We start from the raw sequence: 27143 nt of genomic DNA on the forward strand, positions 1-27143 counted from the left end.
CTGTGAGACTGACCGCTGCCTCGCTGCATCACTCGTGAGCATCGGAGCCAACCACTCTCGCGACCTTCTCAACCGGGTGCACGCGCAAATGGAAGCGAGCGACGGGGGTGCAATGCGTGAGAAGCCTGTACAGACGCCGGAAAGATGCAGGATACGATACAGCCCCGATAGGATCCCTCAAGCTGGAGTCGACAAAGCAACCCCTCTGCCTTGTAGCCTAGCCTTCGCTCCTTTGCCTTTCTCCTCACTCAGCCGTCGACGAGGCGGGACCGATGGGCGTCCAACTGAAGAGGCAACGTCGGCCTTTTCTACACGCCGTCATCGAACGGGTCGACAAAGGCGGCACGACCTCGTCCTCCACCCGTGCCCACACCAGCCATCCCGCTCGCCGCCGAGCTTGCCTTCTCCGCCGAGGAGTCAAGCTCTTCGACGATCGGCAGCGCAAGCTGCTGGTGAGAGTGGGCGTGGTGCAGGGACGGGTTGGAGCGGCGCAGGGAGAGGAGAGAGCGGCGTCGAGGAGGCGTGTTGGCGGGAGAGGGGATAGTCGGGAGGTAAGTCATGACGCTGTGCTGAAACCTGCCGAGTCCACCACGTTTGTTCAGCTAGGGGACACATCGAGGGACCGAGGAAATGAACGCACGGGTCGGCGACGCTCTCGGTCGAGTACTCGCGCTGCCGTTCCGTGCTCCGCCTCCTGCCCGCATTACCGTCACTATCGATGCCCAGGCCGGACACCAGCCCCTCTTTGACGCTGCCAAAGCTCGCTGCGATGCGGTCGAGCACGCTCAGCCCGCTCTCGGCGCTGCGGCGCTGCGACGTGCGTGCCTGCAGCGGCTCGACAGCGCTCCTGCGCTTTGCACCGTACACGAACGGCGAGTCGAGCGCCAGCACACCCTGCATGGGCGACGGCGCGTCATCGTAGCGCGACGCCGAGTCGGTCGTGAAGGACGTGCTGCGCGGCGGAGCACTCGGGCGCTGGTACAGCGAGGCGGAGTTCCAGGTCCCAGGAAAGGCGACTGGCGGGTCGTACGAGACGGCCGAGGGGACGAAAGACGAGAAGGGCGGTGGAGAAGAGCGGCGACGGTTCGTGCCGTTCCAGCGCGGATCTATGAGATGATCAATCAATATGAGCTGGGCGAGAGAACGACAACGGAGAAACGCACCGTTGAGGAAGAGCTCTCCCGGTGGCAGGCTCGACTCGGATAGCTCCGAACGACGGCTCGTGCCCGTGTCCGCACTGCCGCGCCGCGCTGCTAGCGGCGGCTGCAGACTGGTCCGCATCTCCTCGAACTCTTCCTCGCCCTCGGTCGCAACGGGCTCGTGCCGGCCCGGGCCCCACAGCCCGCTCAACCACCCTCGCTCGGATACAACGGAAGCTCGGCTCCTCCTGCTCGAGGCGTTCGATTTGGCGCCCGAGCCCACGTCAGAGTCCTCGTCCTCGGTAATGATCCGCAGGCCAGGCTCGGCGAGTGTCTGCGGTGTGTGCGGCGGCGTGAACTCGGGACCGTACTGCCCGCCGGTCGTCGCGGTTCCCTGCGGGACAGGCGGCTCGCCGACGCTCGACCAGCTCAGGTAGCCCAAGCGCGTATCGCGCTTCGACGCCCCGCCATCACCCATCGCCGGGCTCCCGCCCGTATCGGTCTGCGGACTGCTCGTCTCGTAGCCGCTCCAGAGATGTCCGAGCGAGACAGTCGCGGCGCTGACCTCGCCGAAGCGTGGCCCTGCGTTGTCGACGATGGAGATAGGTGGCACAGAGGTGACATCCCGCCGCATGTCACCGGAGGGTGTACGCGGAGAGGGAGGGTCGTAGGAGGCGGGAGAGGGTGGGAGCTGGATCGTGAGAGGCGGGTCGTACAGGTGCGAGAGGCGGAGAGCTCCGTCGGTATGCGGCGTCTCAGGCAGAACTGGGACAGACAGTGGCCGAGGCCCAGATGGGCCGGCGTCGTGCGACGAGGTCGAGCCGAAAGCCTCGCCGTCCTGGTCGATCCGCGGCGAGGTCAAGTCGACCTCATCGAAGCGTCCAGTCGACAAGCCTGGCGAGAAGGGATCCTCATCGGACGATGGAAGATCCGCGAATAGCGGCATGAAGCGCTCGGGGCGGCTCTCGCCGCCATCACGGATCGAGCGCAACGGCGAGCGCGGCGAGCGCTGGGGCGAGCGAGACCTGCTCGCAGCCAAAGCTGCGACGGTGGCGCCGGCCGTAGATCCCGCCGCCAAGCCAGCTACTGCAGCCCTGGGACTGGCCGAAGTGCCGACGTCGGACTCGCCCATCGTTGCGAGGTCGTCGCCCGTGAGCAACTCCTGCTCCTCATCCAGCTTCTCCGCCTCGCCTCCATCAAAGCCCCCTTCCTTCGGCTCGTGCGGGCTACTGCGAGGCGTACTGCCCGCAACGCTGGACCTGCTCGGGCCTGTTGCGCCTCCGGCACCGAGCAGCCCGCCCGTCAAGCGCGAGAGCGCGCTGCGGCCGCTCGCCCGCGACGTCCGCCCATCCGAGGGCATGCGCTGCGGCACGACGTCCCACGTGAGTCCGCGCGAGCGCATTTTGGTCGCAGGCGCAGCACCAGCTGCCGCGCCGCCCGCTGCGAGGAGGCCCTCCTCCTCGGAAATGCGCCTTTCGGCTCGTCGGCGTCGGCGGCGCCGAATGCAGCAGCAGAGTAGGAGGAGCAAGGCAACGAGGAGAAGGAAGAAGCAGATGGGTGCGGCAATGGCGGCCGCTAGTTGCGAAGGGGTGAGGGAGGAATCGTCGGAGGATGCGGATGCAAGCGATGGCGGAGACAAGGAGGTCGAGGAAGCGGGGGTGGAAGCGGTTGGTAACAATGATGATGTCAAGGACGATGACGATGATGAGGAGCTCGGCATCGATGAGGAGAGGGACAATGAGGAAGACGGAGAAGCGGATGGCGAGGCGGGCGATGATGAGACTGAGGAGGCGGATGCTAGAAGCGATGATGAAGTCGAAGCCGAGTCGGTCAGTTCACCTGCGCAACAGAAAGCTGAGTTTGACTCGATCCTCCCTTCGGAAATGCCAGTTCGTACCCGACAGGGCAGGCGAGACGCTGGAGAGGCTCGCGAGGGCCGAAGAAACCACCGACGTAGGCGACGTTCCAGCTCCTGAGCTTGGCGACGACCCTGTATCTGAAGCCGAGGGAAGTTGCGAAAACCCGCCAGAATCTGTATCGCACATTTGTGGATGAGAGAGGGCTGAACGGGTAGGAGTCAATGAGTGCACGTACTTAATGCGCTGGGCTGCGGCAGACTGGCCCCCGTACTGGTAGCTGCAGGCTCTGACGACGCCGGCAGCGATGATCTGCCCGCAGATGGTGCGGGTGTTACCGTCGCTGTAGATTGAGAAGGCCACCACCGAAGGTTGTCAGCCGATGAGGGCATGACCGTGTTAGCCCATGAGACTCACCGGTCGGGGTCAATGATGGTTCCGCCTGGCTGCCCGTTGCGCTGGCCACGACGCTTGACCCTGCAGCAGCCGGGTCACCCGCCAATGCCCTCGTTGCGCCTGGGTCGCCGAGCGTGAATGACCTGGACCCGCCCAGCTCTCGCACTATCGTCTCTTGTGCGTCACCTCCTGCCGTAGTGTACAGCTCGCCGAGGTCCTGTCCGCGAACGTCGGCCGCCGAGTCGACCGTGATGGGCAACTGTAAGACGACCGTTTTGTACTGCGTGACCTCGACAGCGCCCGTCACTAGAGTTGGTACGCCAGCTGCATCGAGCGTCGCGATGGTGTAGGGGACGAGCGCGGTTGCCGCTGGTGCCGAGAGGTACGAGAGCCATGCTGGCAGAGGAGCCGCTGGTGGCTCGTAGGTTGCGGCGAACGGCGGATCCGCCATCCTTGACGCCCTCTTCCACCCTGCACCTCCTGCCCGGCGAGACAAGTGAGCCGCAAGGGCGAGCGGACTTGCGGTCGAGGCGGGGCGAGGTCGACTTGCAGGCTGAGCGAGGGGGAAAGAGTGCGGGAGGACGCGAAGGGGTCGTGAGGCAGCGGTTGACAAGCTCGTATAGATGACTGCTGCTTGCAGGTGCTTGCACAAGCGGCCAAGCTGGCTGGGAGGGAGCGCCAGGCGTAGAAAGCCGCGTAGATGGTCGCTCGACCCCCGCGCGGAAGGGTCGATCACAAAGAGCTCCGCGCCCCTCTCTCGCCTCTCTGACCTGCAGTCATGCTAGAGCTCACGCTGCTGGCTGCTGCTGCTCTCGGCTTGACGGCTCACGGGCTCCCGCCGTCGCAGCACGTCTTCGCTTCGGCCCCTCCGAACCCGTTCTCGTCGCTATCGCACCCGGACCTCCCTGGCCACCGTCTTCGGGTGCGCGAGCCGCAGGGCTTGTGCGATCCGTCGGTGCAGCAGATCTCAGGCTACCTCGACACGGACGCGGGACACCACTTTTACTTCTGGAGTTTCGAGTCTCGCAACGACCCGGCCAACGACCCGGTCGTGCTGTGGCTCAATGGCGGGCCGGGCTGCTCCTCTTTCACGGGCTTGCTGCAAGAGCTGGGTCCGTGTCGCATCCAGCCGAACGGTCACGAGCCGGTTTACAATCCATACTCGTGCGTTCCCCGTCTGTCGGCTCACTGTTTCTCATCCGCTGATGTCCAGTTTGTGCGTGCGGTGTCCAGGTGGACAAACAATGCGTCCGTCATCTTCCTCGATCAGCCCGTCGGCGTCGGCTACTCGTACACAGACCGCCACGACAAGGGGATCTGGTCCACGGAAGCGGCCGCTCGCGATGTGCGCAACTACATCCAGCTCCACTCGAGATTTCCGGCTGACCACGTTATCTTCAGGTGTATGCGTTCCTGCAGATCTACTTCGATTTCTACGCCGACAAATTCGGTAACAAGTGCGTCCCCGCTGACTGGCGATGTCCTGCGGAAGCTCACCATCCCTCTCTGTCACGTCAGCCCTTTCCATATCGCTGGCGAGTCTTTCGCCGGCCGGTACATCCCTCTGTTCGCCGACTACATCCTCAACATGAACCAGAAGGCCGAGAGGTCCGTCTCACGCCACTTGTCATTCGCGTCGTTCCTGCTCATATGTGCTCGCCTTGCAGCAGCGAGAGCCTCCGCAAGATCAACCTGTCGTCGGTCATGATTGGCAATGGCTTGTGCGTTCTCCTTGTTCGGCGATTACAGCGATCGCTCCCCCTTGCTGTCGAAGTCAAACTGAGCCATACCGCCCTCATACAGCACCGACCCGCTGAGGCAGTACGCCTCGTACTACCCGACCGTCTGCACCAACGAGACGGGCTACGGGCCATATGTCGATGCTGTCGGCTGCAAGAAAATGGAGCTCGCCCTGCCAGCGTGTCAAAGGCTCGTCAAGGCGTGCTACGGTACGTGTCCCGCCTTATGCAGGGCACCAAAAGGAAAGAGCACTGCTTGTAAAGTGTCTGAGCGTGCGCCCTGACTTTCGAACTGCACAGAGCACCCCTCCAACTCGGCTCTCTGCGTCTCCGCCTCGGCATTCTGCGAGACCCGCCTCACCGAGTTCTACTTCAAGACAGGTCGCAGTTCGTACAACATGGAGAAGTTCGGCGACTATGTCGAGGAGAAGTGGATCGAGCACTGGCTCAACACGTGCGTATCTGCCGCGCTTCGCGAAACCATACGAAGCGCTTCCGGTTGCGAGACCGTCCTGACTTAGGTTGGCTTGGCCCACAGTGACAAGGTGCGGCACGAGCTCGGTGTTGACTTGGACCCGCACGGTCACGGCGTCAAGAAGTTTCAGGGATGCTCCGGGAAGGTCGGCTGGCACTTTGAAGCGACGGGTGATGGGTGAGTCGGCCGCCGCCTCTTTCACCACTTCTCTTGTCTGCTCAAAGTGCAGTCACCCTGCCGATACGGCGTGCTGAGCTTCCGACCCTACAGTGTCAAGCCAAGCTGCCCGCATGTCGCTCATCTCCTCGACAACGGCATTCCAGTCCTTCTCTACGTTGGCACGCTAGACTTCATGCGAGTTCCCTGTTCTCTCTCTCTGATCATCTCACTGTCGCAAGGCTGACGTCCGCTGCTTCGCAACAGCTGCAACTGGTGGGGCAATGCCGACTGGTCGTCTGCGCTCGAGTGGACCAACGCCATGGGCTTCCGCAACGAGCCGCTGCGTCCGTGGTTCCCTTCACCGGAGCTCTCGCACGAGGGCGACTCCGCGAAGCGCGCGGGCCAGTTCCGGCAGTTCGGGAACTTTGCCTTTGCGACCGTCGACGCTGCTGGCCATTTCGTGCGTGCCTCCGCTCTCGATGGACACGGGCCGTTGATTCTGACTCGCACACTCTGATTGTACAGGTCCCGTACGACAAGCCAAAAGAGGCACTCGCGCTCTTCCAGCGTTGGACTTCGCAGCGGAAGGTCGGGTTTGCGGCGGAGCACTAGAGCGAGTACGTGTATCTGAGTTGTCGTCAGATCATCTCGAGGGAGAGCATGCAGTGCCCGGAAGCAGCCGGAGAGCTCGTAAGACAAGCTGCACGTGATGCTGTTTGGTCGCGTTGCGTTGCGGCGCGACCGCGTCGACCGTCCGTCCGTCCGACTCATGTCCGACTCCATCGTCCTCGATCCGCACCGAACCACTCCCGCACTCCATACCAGCCATGTCGTGAGTGCCGTCTCTACGCTCGCCTTCACAGTCCGCTCACATGCTGCCCGCAGGTCCTCCCTCAAGCGCTCCTCGTCTCCCTCGCTCGCGACGCCCCCGTCGGCCAAGAAGGCCCGCGTGTCGTCTCTCACAGTGGACGAGCTGCTCGACATGGACGAGGTCGACCTCGTGACGCTCTCGCCCGCCGAGCTCGTGCATGCCGTGACGCAGCTCAGGGCTCGCTGAGCGAGACGATGGCTACGCTCGAAAAGGAGAAGAAGAAGAAGGCGCCGCTCGCTGCGGCTAGCGGCAACGCGCAGGCGCAGCAGCCCGAGTGGACCGACGAGCAGGTCAAGGCCAAGGCGAAGCAGGTCGCCGACCTTGCGCTCAAGGGCATCAAGGTGCGTCCGGGCGACTCCCTTTCCTCCCTGTCACCAGTCGACAGCCCTGACGCTGTCGTACCATGCAGAGCTCCATGAAGTGGTATGGGCGCAGTTTCGCCAGTCTCGTGAGCCTGAAACAGACTGACCCGGGTTCTGCTTTCGCGATTCACAGGCAGCCGACGTGCAAGAAGGGCACGACCAAGTGGTCGTACACGGGCGTTGTCCCGCGCCACGACGTCTTCTACACGCTCTTCGGCTTCGAGGAGCCCAAGACCAAGAGCAAGATGTGGAAGCAGAAGAAGCTCGAGATGCGCGACTTTGAGAAGGCGATTGGGTGCATCAGCGTCTCGGTGCGTCCCGTGTTAACGTTGCCTCGTCGCTGCCTTGTGATGGGGCTAATGTCGTGTTCTCACTGCCAGATCCGCTACGGCTCGCTCAGCGTCACGGGCCAGACGGTCATGCTCCACTGGGACGCCGAGAACAGCCAGTTCACGCTCAAGGGCACGTACGGCCTGCCTTACTAGACAGTCTGCTTCCTCGCGCCCCGTGTGCTCCGTATCCCTTGTTCGCCTTGCTCCCCCTCGTTCGGCTTTTCCCTCCCTTCCAAGGATTTCCCCCGGCGCAGCTGGCCTGGCCGCCGCCTTTTTTTCTGGCCCCACAATGTTGCACTGTACCTGTACCGCCCAGGCAATGCACGGCAGTATCCCGCACGTGCCCGCGACTCCATCTCGCTTCGCCGAGGCCGGGACGAGCTTTCCTATCACCTCGCGCCATCGGAAGGGTGTACACGAGCGAGAGGAGCCCAGCCTCGCCTGACAAACCGACGAAGAGAAGGAGAGACGACTTGCAGATGCGAGATGAGCAGGGAGGCAGACGACGGGACGGAGAACATGCACACAATGGAGAGTGAGAGGGAGAGAGAGAGAAGGCAGGGCGCAAAGGCGCGGTACAGACCCAAGTCCAGCTGGGATAACATACGAGAGAGCGGAGAGAAGGCGCGGGCGGGGTCAGAATTCGCCAAACCAGCTCGTGCGGACCTGCGGGACGACAAGAGCAGGCGTGTCAATATCGGCACTTGTCCCCACTCCTGTTCCCTCCCATACCTTGTACTTGTAAGGGATGTTGCGCCTCAAGCGGTCGACGGCGTCCTTGGGCCGCGCAAAGTTGATCTGCGCCTTGTTCGCGTCGTCGGCGTTCCACGCGCCGCGCTCGCCCGCCTCGCGCACGTCGCGCGAGAATTTCGCCGCCTGCAGCCGCGCAAACTCTGCGCGCTCGCGCCGCGCGCGCTCCTCTGGGTCGCGCGCCTTGGCCGCCGTCCCGTCGTCCTCTTCTTCGTCGACGGCCCCCCGGCCGCCGCCGCTGCGCTGCGAGGCGGGCTCGCGCGCCGAGAAGCCGCCGTCCGGGTCGTTGCGGCGCGCGTAGACCTGGCGCCGCTGGCCGCCCTGCGGGTTGTACACGGGCGGCGGCATGTCCTTTTTCTTCTGCGGGCGCACCATCTCGGCGTGCGGGTTGTGCGCGTCCTCGTCGGCGACGGCGTCGTGCACAAACTGCTCTTCCTCGGCCGTCGTCACTTCGTCCGTGAGCCCGTTCAGCTCGTTGAAGATGTGCTGCGCGATCTCGTCCGGCGACGCTTTCGCCGCGTCGGCGGGCGCAATGTCGGGGTCTTCGCCCGTGAACTCGCGCGTCTTGTCGTCCTCTTCCTCCTCGATCGCAGCGTGCGCCATGAAGTGCTCGATGTCTGCGGAGAGAGGGCTTTAGTGCCGAGAACAGCGAGGCCGTTCGGAGCAAGCCGCACCTTCCGGGTGGACGTAGTCCTCCTCGCGCTGCGTTTCGGGCGTGTTGTGATACTTTTCCTCGTGGCTGCAAGAGCGAGATATAAGTGTGTCGTTTGCGGAAGACTTCTGAAGGCGAGACGCACTGCAAGAAGTACTCGCCCTCGGCATCTGCAGAGAGAAAGAGCAGTCAGTCTCGCGCCGCGACAGCGCATGCCCGTAGCACTCGAGCAGCGAGACGCACCATAGTGATGCCCGAGGTGTTCTACGCCCTTGAAGTTGGGCAAACCGCCGACGCCGCCGGCGACAAATTCGCGCATGGTGAGGACGCCGTCGCCGTTCTGGTCGAGGCGCTCGAGGACGGCGTCGACGATTTCGCGCGCCTGCTGCGTGTGCACCTCGAGGTTCTTGGTGCCCTTGCGCTTCTTCTCGTGGTGCACGCCGTAGATCGACTCGAGCTCGTTGCGGTCGAGCACCTTGTCGCTGTCGGCGTGCTTCTGCATCAATTCGCCTGTTCTCCCTACCCGCGCATCCGAGCGAGAACGCACCGATTGAGGTCGTGAAGGTGAAAGAAGGCCTGAATGTCGAACGAGTCCATGTGGTGCTGCACGGATCGCCGAGCAAGCGAGGTGTGAGCGGTCATCTCGTACAACCTGAGCGCGGCGAGCAACAGAGCACACCTCCTGAGCCATGTGAAGCTCTGCATAGGTCGCGCCGGGGTTCTGGTCGACCTCTGCGTGGTCGCCGTGAGCGCGCGAGAGGGTCGCGGCGGACGCGGCGAGGACGGCGAGGGTTGCGCGAGACCGCATGGTGAGTGGAGAGCTCGTCGCAGCTGCTCTCGTGCTCTGTGTGGGTGTGCGAGTGTGCTCGGCGAGGGCGCTGCTGAGCTGCGGCGAGGGCAGGAAAGCGCCGAGGTCGGGAAGCGGGGGAACGAGTGGGAGTGCAACTCGACGAGCGGTTCGAGCGTGCGGGTGAGGGTGAGGGTGCGGGTGAGTTTGCTGTGCTCGTCTGTGAGGTGCACTGGCTCTGGCTGCAGCTCTGGGCGCGGTCGAGGCGAGAAAGGAGAGACTCGCCCTCGATCGGCAAGATGGCGCTCCCACTCCCCGCTCTCGCCATCTCGCCGCAGACGCACGCGGGCACTCTGCAGAGAGCAAAGCGAGAGACACAGAGACACGCGGAATGGCCCCGCTCCTCCTCCCCGCCCCCGTCCTCGCCCTCCTCGAGCACCTCGCCCCGCCCGACCACCCCGACGGCGCACCCCACTCGGCCCTCGTCGCTGCCCGCGCGCAGGGCAAGCAGGTCCTCGTCGCCCACTCGCAGCCCACCGCCCTCCCCTGGCCCCGCGTCCGCCCCGACCCAGACGCCGTCGACCCCGACCAGCGCGCAGCCATGTACGCTGCCCTCGCAGGCGGGGCATGGGACGCTCAGCGGGCGAGCGCGGGAGCAGCAGACGCAAAGGAGCCCCTCATGCTCGAGTCTGAGGTGCGCGCGCTCTCGTGCCCCCTCCTCTTCGTCCAGAAACGCCGACTCACCCTCGCCTTCCGCGTTCGTTCGTCCTCGCAGCTCGGCCGCATCGCCGTAGTCGCACTCGGCGCCTTCCTCCTAGTTCTCGTCGGGACAGAAGTCGCCCCGTGGAAGGTCCTCGACAAAAAGGTGCGCCCGGCTCGACGCGTCGTGGCACATGCCCGCTACAGAATCCGACTTACATCCCCTTGCTCCGATCCCCGCAGATCCGCGCAGCAGCAGACCAGTTGCGCACGCCGCTCGAGCGCGTCGGCGCATGATGAGTCGCACCTGCCCTGTCGTACCCCACTCCGCTATACCCAGCATCTCGATACCCCCCTTGTCACTCGTTTGTCTCGCCTGCATCTACCATTCTACCCAGTCCTCTCTAGCGTCCTCGTAGAACTGAGAGGGTACCGCCAGTCGATTCCTGAATGCTGACTGGTAGCTGAGGCAACAAGCCATCATCTGCACTTCAAGCGACCTTCCTCCCCGCCAGACCTCCCTCTCCGCCTCGAACAAATCGTCTCGACCAGCTACACGGCAGCGTCCCAGTGCACCCCATACTCGCTCAGCGTCTTCTCAAACGCTGCGTCGGCCTTGCTGCGCCCCTTGGTCGTCCCCGCGCGCCCCTTCCTACCGACCGGCGCGACGACCCTCTCCAGCCCGCACAGCTCGCCCCGCTCGAGCGCCTCGACGAGCGCGTCCCGCAGGCCCGAAGCCGCGCTCAGGTCGTCGAACTCGAGCGTCGAGAGGGACGAGGGGAATGCAGGCGCGAGAGCGGTGAACGACGCCGCGCGCGGAGAAGGGAGGAGCGAGAGGGGGAGGAAGAGGTGAGAGAGGGTCGAAGTCGACGTTTCGAAGCTCAGAAGGAGCGGGAGGAGCGGCGAGCGCGGGACCACCACCTCGGCTTGGCCTTCGTCCGCCTCTGCTTCGGCGTGCAGCGGCTGCGAGTCGAGTTGGTCGACCTCGTCGTCTTTGCCCGCCACAATGCGCGGTCTGCTCTGACTCGTCGCCTTCCCCTTCCTCTTCTCACCTCCCGCCGCCGCCGTCGTCGTCCCCGCGCCACCCGAGCGGTCCCAAATTCTCAACACCTCGACCCTCCCACCCTCGCTCATCACCGTCCGCAGCACGTCCCACGCGCGCCCCTCGCCGCCCAGTAGCGGCATCTCGATGTGCACGAGATCGAGCTGCCCGTCGAGCAGCCGCGCGATGTGCTCGGCCGTGAGCGACGACGCGCGGATCGAGAGGTGACGGAGCGTGCGCCCGCGCGGCGCGCAAGGGTGAGGCGGGCGGGTGCAGTCGCCTCTGAGCGAGTCGAGAGAGAGAGAGATGAGCGCGGGCCAGGACGAGAGAAGCGGGGCGAGGTCGTGCAGCCAGAGGAAGGCGCCGCGGAGCGTGAAGGAGGCGAGGTGCGAGAGGCCGGAGAGGGCGGCGAGCGAGGGTGAGGACGGCGGGAAGAGGGACGAGAAGGGCTGGAGGGCGCTCGAAGGGCCGAGGGTGATGCAGAGCGAGGTGAGGGTCGGCGCGATGAGCGAGAGGAGCGAGGCGGTCGACGAGAGGAGGGTGCTGTGCGAGGGCATTGTGCCAAAGAGCGCGGGCAGGCTAGTCGGGTGATTGTCAGTCTGAGTCTGCTGGTAGTGCGGATCGAGACGACGGACCTGAGATGAATCTCGCGAACAAATCGTGCTATTCCGCCTTCGCTCGACTGGACGCTCGACTTGGCTTTCGTCTGCCCTTTGAGCACCTTGAGCGCCTTGACAAGCGCATCGCCGTCCATGAGTCGGATCGTCGACAGCACAAGTGGAAGGCAGACAGCGCGGAGCGTCTTGCAGGTGCTCGCCAGCGAGAGCAGGGTCGACTTTGGCTTGCCTGCACGTCCGATGGGTCAGCCGCCTCCGCCGGGCGTGGTAAGCTTAAACAGCTCACCTTCTCCGTCACCCTCGAGGCTCACCAACGCGGCGATGCGAGCGAGAATGTCCTTTGGCAGCGAGATGAGGGCGGCAGGCGACGACCAGCGAGCTGACGGGTGAAGGAGGCTCGCAGGCGCGCCAGCGGCATTGACACGTGCCCTCTTGCCTTGGAGCTGTGGCATGGCGAGATTTGAAGCGCAAACGACGGAGAGCGAAGGAGGAGAAGCGAGCGAGGCCAGACTTGGGAAGGTCGAGCGTGACGCGGTCGACGAGTCACTCGCTTTCGTATGCGCTCCGCTGCACACGGTGCTCGGTGAATGAGTGCACTGCAGAGAGAGTAAGAGCGAGACGGGACGAGGCGAGACGCGAGAGGCGGGGGGGAGACAGGGAAGAGACGAGACAGGGATCGCAACATGGCACAAAGAGGAGGGGGGCTAGTGAGGAAAGCTACACAGAGGCAGGGCCACGCAGGAACACACGCAAGAGACACGGAGACGCGAGACAAGAGGGAGCGCCGCGAGGACCTTAGGCCGACTCGTCGTAGTCGCCCTCCTCGTCGAGCACGACAAACTCGCCGTCGCTATCCTCGTCCTCGTCGCTCGACTCGTCGCTCTCGCTCGACGACGACGAGACGGTAGAGTCCGTCTCGGTCTCGTCGTCGTCGTCCGAGAGGTAGACGGCATCGCTGCCCGCGCGCGACGGCGTGCGCGTGCCGGCCTGGACCGACTCGAAGTCGCTCTCGTCGGCGCGCTCAGACGGCGCGAGGTGCGACGGGACCGAGAAGCCCGATGACGACGGCGGCGCGAGCGGCGAGCCCGCCGACGTCGAGGCGGCCGTCGTGCTCGCGGGGACCGAAGCGGCCTTGCCCGCGGCGTTGAGCGACGGCGCGACGAACGACGAGGACGAGAGCGAAGCCGTGCTCGACGATCCCGCCGCGGCAAGATCGCCCTCCGACTCGACCGTCACATCAACCCAGAGGCGGTCGCCGAAGAGCGTGCCGTCCGGGAGCGAGAGGCGCCAGAAGTCCATGAAGCGGCCGTTCTCCTCGGGCGCCTTGCACTCGCACTGCACCTCGGCAAGCTCGCCGGGCGCCGTCATCGCGACTTCGAACGAGCGGGGCTTGCCCGTCGACCCGAAGAGCTTGGACGAGAAGCCGCCGACGTGAACAAGGCGCGTGCCTGCGGGCCACTCGGTCGCACCGCTGTTGCGCACGGCCCAGACCTTGTGGAACTCGGAGCCGGCAGGCACGATCGAGCCGTCTTTGAGCGTGATGTCGCTGACGAAGACAGCGCGCGGCGACTGGTCCTGCTCGACAAGCGGGGCCTTGACCGAAACCACGGCCTCCTCCGCCGTGCTAGTCGACTCGGCGACCTCGTACGGCTCGGAAGAGACCGAGTGAACACGCTCCTCCTTCTCGGCCTCGTCGGGCGCCGCCGAGGAGATCGAGACAGGGATGCGAATCTCGGCGGGAAGGTCCTTGACCTGCTCGTAAGGAAGCGTCGAGACGTCGACATCGACCGTGAGCGTCTTGTCCGAGCCGGGGCCCGGCGTGATCTGGGCGTTGCTCACCGCCGGGGTCGAGACGGTCGGAACGGACGACGACGACGTTGGCAGGTGCACACCGAGCGACTCGAGAAGGGTGGCGATCGGGCCCGAGCTAAGCGCAGCAACGCCAAGCGCCTCGGCGCCCTTCTCGGCGTGGTGAATGATGGCCTGCGCGCGGTCGACTGCCTGGTTGACGAGCACGCGCGCCGGCGACGAGAGGGGGTTGGCGGGCTCGCGAATCTTGAGGAGCATGTGGTTGCGTGGGTGCAGCGCCTTGGGGCTCGCCTCGCACACGGCGCACAGATCGTAGTCGGGGCACTCGGGCGCCGTGCACTTGAAGCGGACACCGACGATCGGCCCGACACCACAGCCGTCGCAGGTGATGTTGCGGTGCACCGTCTGCGCGCCGGGGATGGCACGTGCGCGGCAGTCCATCGGGTCGCGGATGGCGACAAAGTTGTGCGTCGGGTGCACCTCGTCGACGCGCTGCTTGTAGCACGACTCGCATGCGTCCCAGTCGGGGCAGTTAAGGCATTTGTACCGAGTGCCGATGACGCTCATCTGGCAGATGTCGCACGTCGCCGGGTGGACGTGCTGCTTCTGGACCACCGGCTGAACGGCGGGCGCAGGCTTCTCGATCGGAGTCTGCGTGGGCTCGGGCTGCTTCTCCTCGACGACGCCGCGGTTCGACAAGATGGAAGCATCGCCTGGGCACTTCTTTTCGCCGAAATCGTGCTGCGCAGGGTGGAAGTGGCGGCGCGAGTCGATGCAGGACCTGCGATGTTATGATGGGAGGATGAGCATGTCATGCGATCGCAGAGACAGCCGCGAAACACGCACTCGCACAAGTCGTAGTTCGAGCAGTCAATGCACTTGTAGCGCGGACCGACGATGGTCTTACTGAAGCGCGCACAACAATGGTCAGTCAGAGGCCGGACTGAAGCGAGTGAAAGGGACGACACGCACGTGCAGCGGTCGCAAAAGACGCCGTGGTGGACGGCCTTGACCTGAGCCTCGGCGGACTTGACCTGCACCGTCTCGACAGGCTTCTCCGGCTCGATCGACGACTGGCGAAGCTCGAACGGCGCCGCGGCATCGCCGAAAGTGTCGGCGAGGTGCGTGTTGAGGTCACGCACAAAGTTGGCGAGCAGCGCCTGGACGCCTGTGAGCGTCTCCTTCTTGTCGCCGGCTGCGGCCTCAGGCCTCGTCTTGACTTCGGCCGAATCCGCGGACGGCGCGACGGTGGTGTACGAGGGGGCGTAGCCCTTCGCTAGTGGTGCGACCGGTGCCTGCTGAGCGCCGACAGTCTGCACAGATGCAGGCTCATTGATGGTGGAGCTGCTCTCGCGGCGCATGACCGCCACCTCCTGCGCCTTTTTGGCGGCAGCGAGGGAAGCAGCCTTGCGTGCAGCCTTGGCCTCGGCAGCCTTGCTCTGGACGACAAAGACGAGAACGATACGCTTCTTGTCGTCAATCTTGGCCTTCTCGGGGTGCGCCTGGAGCGGCGAACAGACGTGCTTCTCGAAGGCAGCGAACGAGTCGAGCGTGATGGTGGGGTTGCCGAGCTGGTCGCGGATCAGCAGGACGACGTCGTCGCGCTGAAGGTTGAAGACTTGCGAGGCGCGATCATGCAGACCCTGCGAGTTGCGAGAGGGTGCGGGTCAGTCGGGAGCGTGAGGTCTGCCGGGGAGGATCAGTCGGAACCACGACTCACGGAGAAGACCTGAGCGAGCGCGAGGTCGCCCGAGTAGCCGTACCGGCGCGTGACGGGGCTCGTGCCGCCGTCGTAGTGCAGCTTGAACACGTAGCTGGTCGCGGCCATTGGCGAGCAGGATACTGCAGGGTGGCGGAGGAGTCGCAAGCGGGGAGGCGACAAGACGGCGAGGTCAGCAAAAGGGCGCTCGGAGGTACATAGCCCATGTAGTGGTGTTAGAAGCTGTCCACGCACCTTGTTGACGTTCTGCGCGGCTGTCCAGGAGAGCTGAGCGAGTTCTCCGACTGACGAAGTCGGGGGCTGATGAGGCGGAGGAGAGGCGTGCGGGGCTGTCTGAGACTCGCGGACACTGTCTGCAGTGGTGCACTCTGTTGCTGAGGGCTGCAGCAGAGTCTCAACCGAGCGTGCCGCGCTGTGGACGAGGGAGAGGCGTTGAGGGCATCGGGGCTCAGGTGGGGGCGGGACGAGGGCCTCGTCGCACCCGCTCGCGAAGCCCCTGGCAAAGCTTGAGGGTGCAGAAAGTACTTTAAGTGACGCTCTCGCGGCTCTGTACCCGTTCTGGCGGAGCTGCTCTTCTCGGCGCCCTCGTGCTTCGCTTCCAGACCTCCGTCTGCTCACGGCAACCTCGCAGCCGTGTTGCGATGTTGAGACGTTATGCTTCCAGCCATGAGATTGTGCCGACGGGTGGCTGCCAAGGCGCTCGCAGCGCTGCCTGTGCCCTCCTTGCTCTCGACCTCTTCGTCCGGTGCTCTCGCCGTTTTCGGAGTTCAGAATTTACGCTCGTGCACTCACAGGATCGTCGTTAGCCCTGCACTGTGCTCTCTCTGTGCTCTTGCGGCCGCGGAGCGGACTTGGGCGTCGCGTTTAGGGGCTTGTGATCTCCCGTCCGTCCCTCCGCACGGCACGGACGAATTCCCGGGACTTCCGCGGCGCAGTGGACGCGATCCGCCCAGCGTTCCCTGCTCTTATCACCTACACCGTCTCCCGATGAACTCTCGCAGGCCTTCGGTCCGCAAGAAGCCGACGCACGCGGGTGAACCACCGGCTGAGTCTGCTGCGCCAGATCGCAAGCTTGAGACGTTCTACCACGTCGCAATTGGCTGCTTTGTCGCCCATCTCGAGCTCAAACTCGGCTACGAGGTGCACAAACACGGCACCGTCACCGGTACACGCCCCTGCAGTCTTTAGCAGAGACCGACGCTGACTGCTGTGCAGGCGCCGCCGGCGTCGAGCTTTTGCTTCGACCTCACATCTTCGAGCAGACAGAGCCGGATGACCGTGTTCCGCGGTTTGCACGTCCCGAAGAGTGGCCTGTGCGTTTACGCTTTCTGTCCTGTTGTGCTCGCTGATCATGAAGTCGGCGCTTGCAGGTCCTTGGGCTGAGCGTGTCGGGTAGCCGGCGGGACCCTCTCACTGTCGATGACATTTACGAGGACCTCCACGACGATGTCTTGTCGGTCCCAACCGAGGTAATTCGCACGCTCGTCCCTCAGGCGCAGAGTCTGACCGAATGGTTGCCGCAGGATGGAGGTCTCACGATTGCTCAAGTGAGCGTGAGCATTCAGAAGGAGGCAAGGTTTGCCAAGGTTTCCGTCAGATTCGCCAATGGAGCCAGGTGAACTCGGTTGCTCGCACTCAGACCCGCTAGAACTGACCCTACGCGGGACCAAGCAGGGACTTGCTGCGCATTGGTCTGCGCTCTCTGCTTTCCTTTCTGTCGCACGCTGTTCTCATGCCAAACCTCACCAGTTGTGTTCTGCACTACCGCACCGCAGACACGCCTTACGGCGCTCTTGGATCAGATTCTCCTCCCCGCAGCGCACGTGAAGCTGCACAGGGGCGATTCGGGTGTCTTCAGCATGCTCACCCAGCGGGTCGAAGTCATCGGATCCCGGGGACATCCGCTCACAGTGACGCGCCGACTCGGCAATGGCGTGTTGACCGCAGTGACGGTTCGCGTACCGAAGGGAGGCGTCTGCCTCGTGCTCGGTCTACAGCGCGTCCTTGCGCAATGCGCCTCGTGGCACGAATCGTTTGATCAGGTCCGACGCCTCGTCGCACGGTACAGCCTGGACGCCCGCGACACCGACGCTCGTGCTGCCGTGGGACTTGACCAAGCAAGCACTTAGAGGTCTGCGCCTCGCGTCCGTCTTGCGACCCAATCCTGCCAATTGTGCATTGCGCATCCAGGCTGACGCCTCTTCCGCAGCTTGTCGCCACAGTTCATTGTCGATACGGCAATCGGCCTCGATCGCTTGCAGGGAGACTCGGCGGCTCAGGATGCCTTTGTCGCGTGGTACGAGAAGCGCTATTCCAGCCCGCATTCCCTCTCCAAGCGCGAGCTGTCGGCCCTCGGTAAGAGCTATCAAGCCGTCTTTGATTTATTCAAGAAGTGGCTCGAGGTGCGCTTTCGCGACCTCTCACCTCTCTAACGCGCAAAAGGCTGAACAAAATGTCGACATCGCAGAAGTCGCAGCACTACGCAAGCTCGCTCCATCTCTCATGACGCTTTCCTCTCCTGATGCACCCAGACATGCAGCCCGACAACCTCCGTGCGCCTTTCATCTACCCACCGGCACCTGAGCCGCCTTCGCGGCAGGAGGAGGCGGACGACCACGAGTCGCCCTTGTCAGGCAGAGCCCACAGCAGCTCGGACAGCTCCAAGCGCTATCCCGATCTGAAGCCCATGCACGGCACGACTGGCGGACTCTGCTTTCAAGACAGGAAGACCGGCGAAACATTCGAAGCGGACCGATACGGCAACCCTGTTTTCCCTCATGTCCCTCACGCGCGCACCTGGTAGAAAATGAGCGGGACAACAACATACAGCGTTACAGACTTGTCTAAGCAAACTTTAAGAGCTCTAGTCTTTGTGGATCTCGACGCCCTTGCCCGCGCCGCTGCAGATGCGAAGAGACGATACAGCGTCAGCAAGACACTGCATTTGATCCGTAGCACGAGGTCACGAAGGATATACGCACAGTGCGTCCCTGATGAGAGCGTAGAGGTAGAATTGGGATGAGACGAGGCCGGCCGTCATGACCTGAGAGGGAAAGGGAGATTGGGAAGGTCGAGATATGTCAGGTCCATTCCGGTGACTGAGTGGTTCGCACAAGAGAAGCGCACGATACGCGGGCCAAGTCCGGCAAAGAGGCCGAGCGGGCCTGCCTCCTTCGCAAGACGGATGAGCTTGGTGGTCGCGGATCCCTTACCGCCCTGGCCCTTGTTGATTTGGCTGGGTAATGGCGGTCATGTCAGTAGACAGCCTGCATTACTCAAGCGAGGTCGCCGCACCTCAAGAGAGTGTCGGCGGGTTGCGAAAGGACAGCAGCGGCGGCACCCTGCGGGACGAGAAAGGTCAGTCAAGGATTGCCGCACAAGGGCGAACGGACAAACGCACCGCTGTGATACCGCAGCCGAGCGTGATGGCCGTGTGCTCGGAGGTGGTGAGGTTGGCGCGCTTCTCGGGCGAGATCTGGCGGAAGACGGCTTCGTGCGCAAGTTCGTTCACGAGGAACTGGCCAACGGCATCTGCAGGCGTAAGTGCGAGTCAGCAGCGTGCGTCGGCAGCTGGCTGATGTGGCGCTTCTACAACGCACAAGGGATCTGCTTGGCGAGGATAGGGACGAAGCCGGCGTAGAGCTCCGACAGCCCGCCCTCTGCCGCCATGCGCTGGAAGCCGGTGACCATGTTGGATGCGTACTTGCGGTCGGAGACGAGGCGGATTCGGACAGCTTCGGCCGGAGTGAGGAGGACGTCGGCAAAGAACTCGGCAATGGCAGCACCGCCAAGATAGATCGCGGTGCGGTTCTTGACGGCCCCCTCGTATGATCCGCTCCATTCCGCGAGCGTCTTCTTCCAGAACTCGTAGCCGGCAAACTTGGCGCCACCTTGCAGGAGGTAGCCGACTGCGGTGGAGCCAAAACCGGTTGCGAGGCCGCGGACTCCCTCTTCGGCGACGATGTGCCGCGTCGTGCCAACCATGCCAAGCTTCTTCAGTTGCGGCTCGAGCTGTCATCGGTAGCAGTCTGTCAGCGTGTTCTCACGACCGCAAGGTCAATAGGAGACCTCACCTGCATCCGAGTCTTGACAACATCGATCGGCACCATGCCGCCATGCGAGAGAGTGCAGCATGCCGCGCCGGCAGCGAAGAACTTGACATAGCTGCACGGGCGATCCGAGCGGTAGGAGTAGCGGGAAAAGGTGCGTGCCGATGAGGCGCAAGTGGGGAATGAGGTGATCAGGAGGGACAGCGAGGACGAGACGAGAGAGGGCGGAGCCGCAGGTCAGCGAGAGCTATACGAGCCAGCAGTCCGAGTGCTTTGCTTCGCGCCCCACCGCTCGACTCGCGGCTTGAAGGCGACGATTCGACGGCAGCGCCGCCGATAGAGGCATGAAGAGAGCAAGGACGCACTCGAGGCCGGTGAGGTTGGGGAGTTCAGGGATCGGCGCCATGGCGAGCAGCAGTCAAGGAATGGGCAGAGGAGCACGTCTAGGAACAAGATAGAGCGCGAACAGCGGCGGCGGTCTAAAGAAAGTCGAGAGCGTCGGGAGGAGGTTCGGCTTCGCAACCTCGGACATGACGCGGACTGGTTGACTTCGGCATGGTCGGCTCGCGGGTGCCGGCCGGCGCGCGGAAGGAGGGTCGGCGCGGACGAAGGACACGAGTTGCATGCAGAGAATGCAAGAGCTAGGAGCGAGGACTACTGTCGCTAAGTCTGTTTCGCCGCCCGCTCCTTCGCAGCCCGTTGCTTGCGGTACTCGGCGACGGCAACGCCCGTCTTATTCTGCAGGCGCTTGTACAGGGCCGGGCGGTATCCGAGCGCAAATAGGACCTCGAGCCACACGAAGAAGACGGCGAGCACGAGGCTTTGCAGGAGGGAGTCGAGCAAGGCAGGCGCACGCCCTTCAAACTGCCGATCTGAGAGTCAGTCGCGCACCCACTCATCGAGGAGGTAGGACGTACAGCGCCGTGGCCGATGAACTGGGCAATCCAGCTCGCGATGAATCCGATTGTCGCGTACTTCATCGCAGCGTCGTGGTGGACCGAGTACAGCACATTTGAGTAGTGGCCCATGGCGAGCAAGATGGGCGCATACAAGAGCTGCAGTAGACGTAATCAGCCTATAGATCAAGCTCGGGACAGCACTGCAACGAACTCCGGCAACGGGCTCGAGGAGGACGAAGTAGAGGGCGTTGCCAGCGGCCCAGAGGAACGGGACTGTCACATCGAGCGCGAATGTATGACCGAGCAGCTCGAAGTCGAAGTGCGCAAGCGAGGTAGCCGCGCCCGCGATGCCATGCGTCAGAACGAGGGAGGTGAAGAGGATAGTCGGGACGCAGACGATGTGAATGAGGACATTCTTGAGATTGGTGTGGTACGAGGACTGCAGAGGAAGGTGAAAAGCGACGGTCAGCGTAGCTGCGCGACATCGACGGTGCATAGTGGGGCTGCAGTGCTGTAAAATGCAGAGTCCGGGTCGCTCGCGGAAGGCGTCGAGGAGGCAGACCTGGGCTGCGCGTCACACGAAGGTCTACGGTGATTGCGCTTCCACTCGAACAGTGTCCTTCCAGCAGTGCGAGTGTCCAGAAACCCCCTGGTGCGGCGCATGAGCCAGCGGCCCCTCCAGAAGCGTGCCGAACCGATGAAGCGGGGAAGCACCACACCTCGCCCCCATCCGCGTCAGAGAGCGAGAGCAGCAGCGCACATAGAAAGTAAACTGATGCTCGAGATCAAGCAGCTTCGAACGGGCCATCTTGCCGAGGGGAGTGCAGGGTCGAGAGATCAACCTGCAGAACCTCCTCTCCTTTCTGCCTTCGACCCCATGCTTCGCCTGAAAGCCGCTACTGTCGCTCTGACAAGAGCTACGGGGCACGTAGAGCCTGTAGTACAGCCGCTCGTCTTCGCACGAACAGCATCGCGCCTCTCGCGTCGCCGCCGCATCCCTCCTTCACCGCCTCCGCGTCATGACCCGGCACGACCACCGTCACACGTCAGCGAGGCGGGCGTGCCCGCGACTGCCCGGACAGCCACTCGAGAAGGCGCAGCGCCCGCAGACGCGGCGCTGACAGAAGTGCCTTCGATCACTCGCATCCCCGTCGAGGTCCCGCACGATGCCGACGGCGTCGTCGACCGTGCGAGCGGACCGTGGAAGGAGCGGCTGCAGACGTTGCTCTCCGTGCCAGCGCTTGTCGTGGCGAGGCAGCTCGAGCCGCTCAACATCTTCATCGGGTGGGAAGAGGCGAACCGGTATGCGCTGCACTCGCCCGACGGCGCTCTGCTCGGCTACCTTCTCGAGGAGGAGAGTTCGATCGTCAGCACGATGAGCCGGCAGATGCTGCGCACGCATCGTCCCTTCCGCGCGACCGTCATCAGCCCCGAGGGCGACGTCCTCCTGCGCATCCATCGTCCCTTCAGCTGGATCAACTCGCGCATATTCGTTTCGACCCCTTCCTCGACCGCCAGCACGGCGCAGCAGGCGAAGGAGGAGATGAAACGCATCGAGGCGCCCGCGCCTGCACCGTCGTCATCCTCGACCGCTCTCACAGCGAGAGCACCAGACCCAGAGCCGGCACTCCACGATGATGGTGAGATCATCGGCGAGTGCCAGCAGGAGTGGGCCTTCATGCGACGGCGCTACAACGCATTCGTCAAGCGAGGCGACGGCTTCGACCAGTTCGGCCGCATCGACAGCGGTTTCCTCGCATGGGACTTTACCGTCCGCGATGAAGCTGGCCAAGCAGTCGGCAGCATCAACCGAAACTTCGCCGGCTTCGGCCGCGAGTTATTTACCGACACGGGGCAGTACGTCCTGCGCTTCGAGGGCGTCGTCGACGAGCTCAATCCGCAACTGGCCGCGCCTTCGACCTCTGGCTTTCTTCCCTCTCCCGGCTCGCACGGCGGCGCAAGCACGGCTTTGACGCCTTCCCCATCTGCTGCTTCGTCGCCGCAACCGTCACCGGATGCACAAGAGCTTGCCGAAGCCGCACCCTCACTTCCGCTCGATCACCGCGCCGTCCTTCTCGCCTCGGCAGTCAGTACGTCCTCTGCTCCGCCTCGCTCTTGTACAATGTAGAGAAGACACGCTGGTGGCGCTTTGCTTGACCGCTGACACCCTTTCATCGCAGGCATCGACTTTGACTACTTCACCAGGCACCGCGGCGGCCTGCTCGGCGGCGGCGGCATGTTCTTCCCCATGCCGATGCCAATGGGCGGTTCTGGCGGCGCCGCAGGCGAAGCGGGCGAGGCCGGCGCAGGGGCAGAAGCAGGGCGCGTGCAGAGCGATGCGGACGGTCCGCTCCCGCCGACCGAGTACGACGACGCCGCGGGAGAAGGCGGGCTGCGCAACCGCCCCGAAGGCGTGCCGCGCGGCGAGGACGGCGTCGTGCCCGGCGGTGGCGCCGGGCAGGGCTGGGGCGTCGGTCAGGACGGGTTCGGGGCCGAGGAGGAGGTCATGCAGGACCCGTGGGCGTCCGATGAGGGGCAGGATGAGGGTACGTGGACTTGGGGCGACCTGTTTGACCAGGACGGTGGAGATCTAGGCGGAGGGGATGGTGATTGGTAGCGTGGGAGCGCCTGAGGACGTCGCATGTGTCCCATACGTTGTTGCTTGTATCGAACCGCACCGCTCTTTCCGTACCGGCCCGGGTTTTAGCGAGGTTCGTTCAAGTGACACGGAAGACTGTTGGACGAGCCCGCGGCATCCAACAGGGAGAGGCGTCAGCAGTTTCGTTGCTTGCTCGTCGAATATCTTTGTGCGCGACATGCGAGTTTCGCGACAGCATCGGCTTTCTGGACAGCCTTGATCTATGTGTCTCCCAGCGCGTCAGCAATGAAGCTACCAGAGCGACAAGTATGCTTGTGAAGAAGCGACAAATTGCACCTTTGCTTGAGCCTCCCTCGTCCGAAGCTTTGCAGCCGACCGTCCACTCAACATCTCGCTAGGCCCGCTTCAGCCGCTCATCGTGCCGCCGAGAGTCTGTGGCAGACTCTGCGCAGCTTCCTACGCTCTCCCTCGCATCTGCTCGCCCTCACAACGTCCTCGACCTCTTCACCTCTGCGCCAATCTCGCTTCCCGCTCACCGTGAGTCCGCGCCTCCGTGCGCTCTCTGCCTTTTGTCGGACGATGAGATTCACTCGTATTAGGAAGTGCCGGCTGAATGCGTCCGGGGACACCAAAGGCAGGCGGTCTTCGAAACCAGTCCTCGCCGTCCCCGGAAGCTGATGCATTCGAGGTTCTCTGACGGCCCGCGAGATACTCTTGACGAGCTCTCGCGGTGGCTGCGCACTGCGCACTAGCAGATCGAGATGGTTCTGGCAGAATCGCTGACCCAGCTCGACCTTTGCAGCCTTTTTCCGCCGTGTCCGCTCCCCGTAGATGTTCTGCAATGCCTTGAGTTGCTCTCATACGCGTATCTGTGTAGGCTGTACTTGTCCGGAAAGCCCTGCCCCGTGAGCGAGAGTCCTGAAAGGTTTGCGGCCGAGGCGCAGGGAGCGGCTGTCACTTTGCCCACACCCAGCCAGCAGCGCCGCGGAGAAGCAGCCCAGAGCTCGTTCTCCCGACCCTGCAAGCAGCTACGACGTCCTTCCTCGTCCTCACCGCAGAGCGCCAGGGCACCAGTGTCGTCCGCACCTTCACCCGCACCTTCTCGTCGACTCCCGCACCTCTCGCCGCTCGCCGGTCCAAATCAGCTGCCATGCCGCCCAAGAGTGAGTGTGGCTCTTGGATCCCTCTGCACCGAGCGAGACGGCCCGGCGGCTCGCCGTGCGCTTGCGAGAGCACCCTTCGCTGACCTCTTCATCATCGCTCGCTCGCTTCTACCGCCATGCAGAGGTTGTCGCTGAGAAGAAGGCGATGCTCGGTCGCCCGAGCAACAACTTGCAGATCGGTATTGTCGGCATGCCCAACGTCGGCAAGAGTTCCCTCTTCAACATCATGTCCCGCTGCGGTACGTCTCAGCCTTCACTTGAGCTTTTAAGGCAGTACAAAGCATTGTAGCGTTCTGTTGACGTGTCTTTATCTGCCCGCAGATCTCGGCAAGGTCGCCAACTTCCCCTAGTACGCCGAAACCACGTCGGACCTTCCCAAGCCCTAGCTAAATAACCTGCTTCTCCACAGCGCTACCATCGAGCCTGAAGAGGCCCGCGTCTCTGTTCCTGACGGTATGCGTGTCATGTACGGCTGCGCTCGACCGTAACGCTGACCCTCCGTGATACAGAGCGCTTCGACTGGCTCTGCGAGCTGTACAAGCCCAAGTCGGAGGTCCCCGCTTTCCTCACCTGTGTCGACATTGCTGGTCTCACCAAGGGCGCGTCGACCGGTGCCGGTCTCGGCAACAACTTCTTGGCCAACGTTCGTGCCGTCGACGGTATCTTCCAGGTCATCCGTACGCCTGCCCCGTCAACTCTGTCTTGCCTTCTTGTTTGCTGATCATCTCGTCGCAGGTGCTTTCGACGACGCCGAGGTCATCCACGTCGAGGGCGACGTCGACCCTTGCCGTGACATGACCATCATCTCGCAGGAGCTCCGGTGCGTTTCGTCGCCTTTGCTGCGCGCTCAACAGGGCTGATTAGGTCGTTTAAATAGCCTGAAGGACGCCGAGTGGGTTGAGAAGAAGCAGGACGCGCTGAAGAAGCAGCTCCGCGGCGCGACGGGCACCGCCAACCTCCGTGACAAGGCGCTCAAGGAGGAGCTCGTAAGTCTCCGCTTGTGCCGTGTTTGGCGTTCGCGCACTCATCCGTTCTCGTATCGCAGGACACCGTCACCAAGGTTCTTGAGCTTCTCCAGGCCGACAAGGATGTCCGCAAGGGCACCTGGACCAACAAGGAGGTGTGTCCTGTTCGACCAAGCAACACTCCGGCCTGTGCACTGACACGCCGTTGCGCGACACAGATCGACGTCATCAACGACCTTCTCCTGCTCACCGCCAAGCCCGTCACCTACCTTGTCAACCTCTCGGAGCGCGACTACATCCGCAAGAAGAACAAGTGGCTGCCCAAGATCAAGCAGTGGATCGACGAGAACGCCCCCGGCGACCTCCTCATCCCCGTCTCGGTCGCGCTTGAGGAGCGCCTCGCGCTCGAGTACGCCGAGAACCCCGCGGGTCTCAAGGAGGAGCTCGAGAAGCTCGGCACCCAGAGCCAGATTGGCAAGATCATGAAGATCGGTTACCAGAGTCTCCACGTGCGTGCCCTGAATTCGCTGGCGTTAGTGACGAGCGGCTGACTGACGTGACGGACTCGCGCAGCTCATCCACTACTTCACCTGCGGTCCGGACGAGGTCCGCGCGTGGACCATCCGCGAGGGTCTCCCGGCACCCAAGGCGGCCGGTGTCATCCAGTGCGTTTCTGCGTGCTTCCAGCGCGGACGGCACCGGATGCTGACCCCGTCCTCCCGCGCAGCACCGACTTTGAGAAGAACTTTGTTTGCGGCGAGATCATGAGCTTCGAGGACCTCAAGGAGTACAAATCCGAGACGGCGGTCAAGGCTGTGCGTCCCTTTCCCGTACGCGCTCGGAGGTGCCATGCTGACTCGAGTCTCGGTCGGATCTGCAGGCCGGCAAGCAGGCGCAGAAGGGCAAGACGTACGAGGTGCTCGACGGCGACATCTGCTACTGGAAGGCGGGCTAGACGGTTGCGCAATGTAACGGAGGGTCGGAACGACGTTGTGCAAAATGTTTACTGCGACTTGCCGAAGAGAGGCGGACGACTGGTTGTCTTGTCCCCTTGTGCTCGCCTGCTTTACCAGGCGTGGCGGCGTCGTACATGTCTCGCAGCGAGGGGCGGAGCGGTCGAAGAAGAACACCGCCAGCTTTGCCTTGCTCGCGCTCCTTGAGGATCTCTTCTGCGACAGGCGAATGGAGGTCCTCGACGGCGGCGTATTGACCAGCAGCACTGCATAAGAGACGTCTGTCGCAACGGCGTGGGTAAGGAAGGCGGACCAGGACAAGAAGAGGGGAAAGCGACCGTCAGGGCACGAAGACTGTCAGCGAGGAGAGGAGGAAGAAGTGAGCCACAAGTACGGAAAGCGTCAACCCCGAGCGACGGGGACGGGCACCGTGCACACTAGAGAAATGGAGCCGTTGAGCGGAGGCACAGTGGCGGACAGCAAGCGGCCGAGGCGAAGGAGGATCGAGGAAGAATGAGACTTTGCCAAGGGTTCCCTCGAGCCCCTCTCCCTCGGTTGGCAGCCTCGGGCGGCAGATGCGTTGGAACGTCGAGATGGTTTACATGCGGAGGGGAAGGAGAGCAGAAGAGCCGAAGTAACGAGTGGGAAAGCGGCGGGAAAGGAAAGCACTGCTCTACCGGTCTGTAGACGAAGCGGTGTCAGTCGACGCAATGGGAGAGGAACGAGGCGCGATCGCGGCAAGTCTGCACGCACCGACTTCGCCAAACACGAGATCCATCGTGCCGATGAGGGCCACCATGTCGCTGCGGAAAGAGCGTAAGCGCGAGACCCGGAGACGGAGAAGAAGGGAGGAAGAGAAAAAAGACTCACGGAAGCCATGCTCCGCGCGACATGAAGTCGGCACCTGTGTATCGTGGAGAGCGTCAGAAGGGCAGAAGACAAACGCAAGCGCGCGAGAAGCGGTGAAGAGGAGGGGGGGGGGGGGGGGGAAAAAGGGGGGGGGGGGGGGGGTTTTGTTGACAAAAACCCGGGAACCGGGGGGGGGGGGGGGCCCCCGGGGGGAAGAGGGCAAAAAAAATAGGGGGGGGGAAAGGGCGCCGGGGGGGATGG

At 63.6% G+C, this 27143-nt stretch overlaps 11 protein-coding genes across 11 annotated transcripts; 5 read left to right on the forward strand and 6 right to left on the reverse strand.

Annotated features, from left to right (window-relative positions):
* Positions 1 to 308: 308 nt before the first annotated feature.
* JCM10292_002533 (uncharacterized protein) lies at positions 309 to 3842 on the reverse strand (the record flags this gene model as incomplete). The annotated part of the gene is made up of 6 exons (XM_076651413.1): positions 309 to 576; positions 641 to 1106; positions 1164 to 2978; positions 3037 to 3171; positions 3234 to 3338; positions 3413 to 3842. 6 exons carry the CDS (start codon positions 3840 to 3842, stop codon positions 309 to 311), a joined length of 3219 nt encoding a protein of 1072 aa, XP_076503079.1.
* A 327-nt stretch (positions 3843 to 4169) lies between these two features.
* Positions 4170 to 6376, forward strand: JCM10292_002534 (S10 family peptidase; the record flags this gene model as incomplete). The annotated part of the gene is made up of 11 exons (XM_076651414.1): positions 4170 to 4555; positions 4625 to 4736; positions 4793 to 4848; positions 4910 to 4999; positions 5059 to 5112; positions 5195 to 5340; positions 5431 to 5584; positions 5669 to 5782; positions 5876 to 5959; positions 6029 to 6224; positions 6290 to 6376. The coding sequence occupies 11 exons, from the start codon at positions 4170 to 4172 to the stop codon at positions 6374 to 6376; spliced, it is 1479 nt and encodes a 492-aa protein (XP_076503080.1).
* A 215-nt stretch (positions 6377 to 6591) lies between these two features.
* Positions 6592 to 7482, forward strand: JCM10292_002535 (uncharacterized protein; the record flags this gene model as incomplete). The annotated part of the gene is made up of 6 exons (XM_076651415.1): positions 6592 to 6596; positions 6650 to 6788; positions 6848 to 6976; positions 7045 to 7058; positions 7131 to 7308; positions 7378 to 7482. The coding sequence occupies 6 exons, from the start codon at positions 6592 to 6594 to the stop codon at positions 7480 to 7482; spliced, it is 570 nt and encodes a 189-aa protein (XP_076503081.1).
* A 483-nt stretch (positions 7483 to 7965) lies between these two features.
* Positions 7966 to 9539, reverse strand: SSP120 (nucleobindin SSP120; the record flags this gene model as incomplete). The annotated part of the gene is made up of 7 exons (XM_076651416.1): positions 7966 to 7995; positions 8062 to 8696; positions 8754 to 8818; positions 8877 to 8901; positions 8975 to 9213; positions 9279 to 9334; positions 9411 to 9539. 7 exons carry the CDS (start codon positions 9537 to 9539, stop codon positions 7966 to 7968), a joined length of 1179 nt encoding a protein of 392 aa, XP_076503082.1.
* A 370-nt stretch (positions 9540 to 9909) lies between these two features.
* JCM10292_002537 (uncharacterized protein) lies at positions 9910 to 10514 on the forward strand (the record flags this gene model as incomplete). Its single annotated transcript, XM_076651417.1, has 3 exons — positions 9910 to 10212; positions 10294 to 10383; positions 10461 to 10514. The coding sequence occupies 3 exons, from the start codon at positions 9910 to 9912 to the stop codon at positions 10512 to 10514; spliced, it is 447 nt and encodes a 148-aa protein (XP_076503083.1).
* Positions 10515 to 10769: 255 nt separating this feature from the next.
* Positions 10770 to 12328, reverse strand: JCM10292_002538 (uncharacterized protein; the record flags this gene model as incomplete). The annotated part of the gene is made up of 3 exons (XM_076651418.1): positions 10770 to 11838; positions 11895 to 12105; positions 12163 to 12328. The coding sequence occupies 3 exons, from the start codon at positions 12326 to 12328 to the stop codon at positions 10770 to 10772; spliced, it is 1446 nt and encodes a 481-aa protein (XP_076503084.1).
* A 343-nt stretch (positions 12329 to 12671) lies between these two features.
* JCM10292_002539 (uncharacterized protein) lies at positions 12672 to 15513 on the reverse strand (the record flags this gene model as incomplete). Its single annotated transcript, XM_076651419.1, has 4 exons — positions 12672 to 14466; positions 14532 to 14591; positions 14658 to 15328; positions 15406 to 15513. The coding sequence occupies 4 exons, from the start codon at positions 15511 to 15513 to the stop codon at positions 12672 to 12674; spliced, it is 2634 nt and encodes an 877-aa protein (XP_076503085.1).
* An 879-nt stretch (positions 15514 to 16392) lies between these two features.
* JCM10292_002540 (uncharacterized protein) lies at positions 16393 to 17837 on the forward strand (the record flags this gene model as incomplete). Its single annotated transcript, XM_076651420.1, has 5 exons — positions 16393 to 16570; positions 16621 to 16718; positions 16776 to 16874; positions 16929 to 16981; positions 17615 to 17837. The coding sequence occupies 5 exons, from the start codon at positions 16393 to 16395 to the stop codon at positions 17835 to 17837; spliced, it is 651 nt and encodes a 216-aa protein (XP_076503086.1).
* A 431-nt stretch (positions 17838 to 18268) lies between these two features.
* MIR1 (Mir1p) lies at positions 18269 to 19860 on the reverse strand (the record flags this gene model as incomplete). The annotated part of the gene is made up of 8 exons (XM_076651421.1): positions 18269 to 18305; positions 18387 to 18448; positions 18532 to 18640; positions 18700 to 18746; positions 18806 to 18936; positions 19005 to 19416; positions 19479 to 19569; positions 19820 to 19860. The coding sequence occupies 8 exons, from the start codon at positions 19858 to 19860 to the stop codon at positions 18269 to 18271; spliced, it is 930 nt and encodes a 309-aa protein (XP_076503087.1).
* A 257-nt stretch (positions 19861 to 20117) lies between these two features.
* MPO1 (2-hydroxy-palmitic acid dioxygenase MPO1) lies at positions 20118 to 21161 on the reverse strand (the record flags this gene model as incomplete). Its single annotated transcript, XM_076651422.1, has 4 exons — positions 20118 to 20318; positions 20372 to 20509; positions 20565 to 20792; positions 21114 to 21161. 4 exons carry the CDS (start codon positions 21159 to 21161, stop codon positions 20118 to 20120), a joined length of 615 nt encoding a protein of 204 aa, XP_076503088.1.
* A 211-nt stretch (positions 21162 to 21372) lies between these two features.
* Positions 21373 to 26035, forward strand: JCM10292_002543 (uncharacterized protein; the record flags this gene model as incomplete). Its single annotated transcript, XM_076651423.1, has 15 exons — positions 21373 to 21391; positions 21463 to 22443; positions 22534 to 22899; positions 23930 to 24115; positions 24238 to 24354; positions 24437 to 24464; positions 24525 to 24568; positions 24625 to 24792; positions 24851 to 24935; positions 24993 to 25101; positions 25161 to 25235; positions 25299 to 25589; positions 25654 to 25745; positions 25808 to 25895; positions 25961 to 26035. 15 exons carry the CDS (start codon positions 21373 to 21375, stop codon positions 26033 to 26035), a joined length of 2724 nt encoding a protein of 907 aa, XP_076503089.1.
* Positions 26036 to 27143: the final 1108 nt, after the last annotated feature.

Source organism: Rhodotorula paludigena (genome assembly GCF_050403205.1).
Source record: "Rhodotorula paludigena JCM10292 DNA, Rt_paludigena_JCM10292v1_ctg50, whole genome shotgun sequence".
In the NCBI taxonomy this organism is placed as follows: domain Eukaryota; kingdom Fungi; phylum Basidiomycota; class Microbotryomycetes; order Sporidiobolales; family Sporidiobolaceae; genus Rhodotorula; species Rhodotorula paludigena.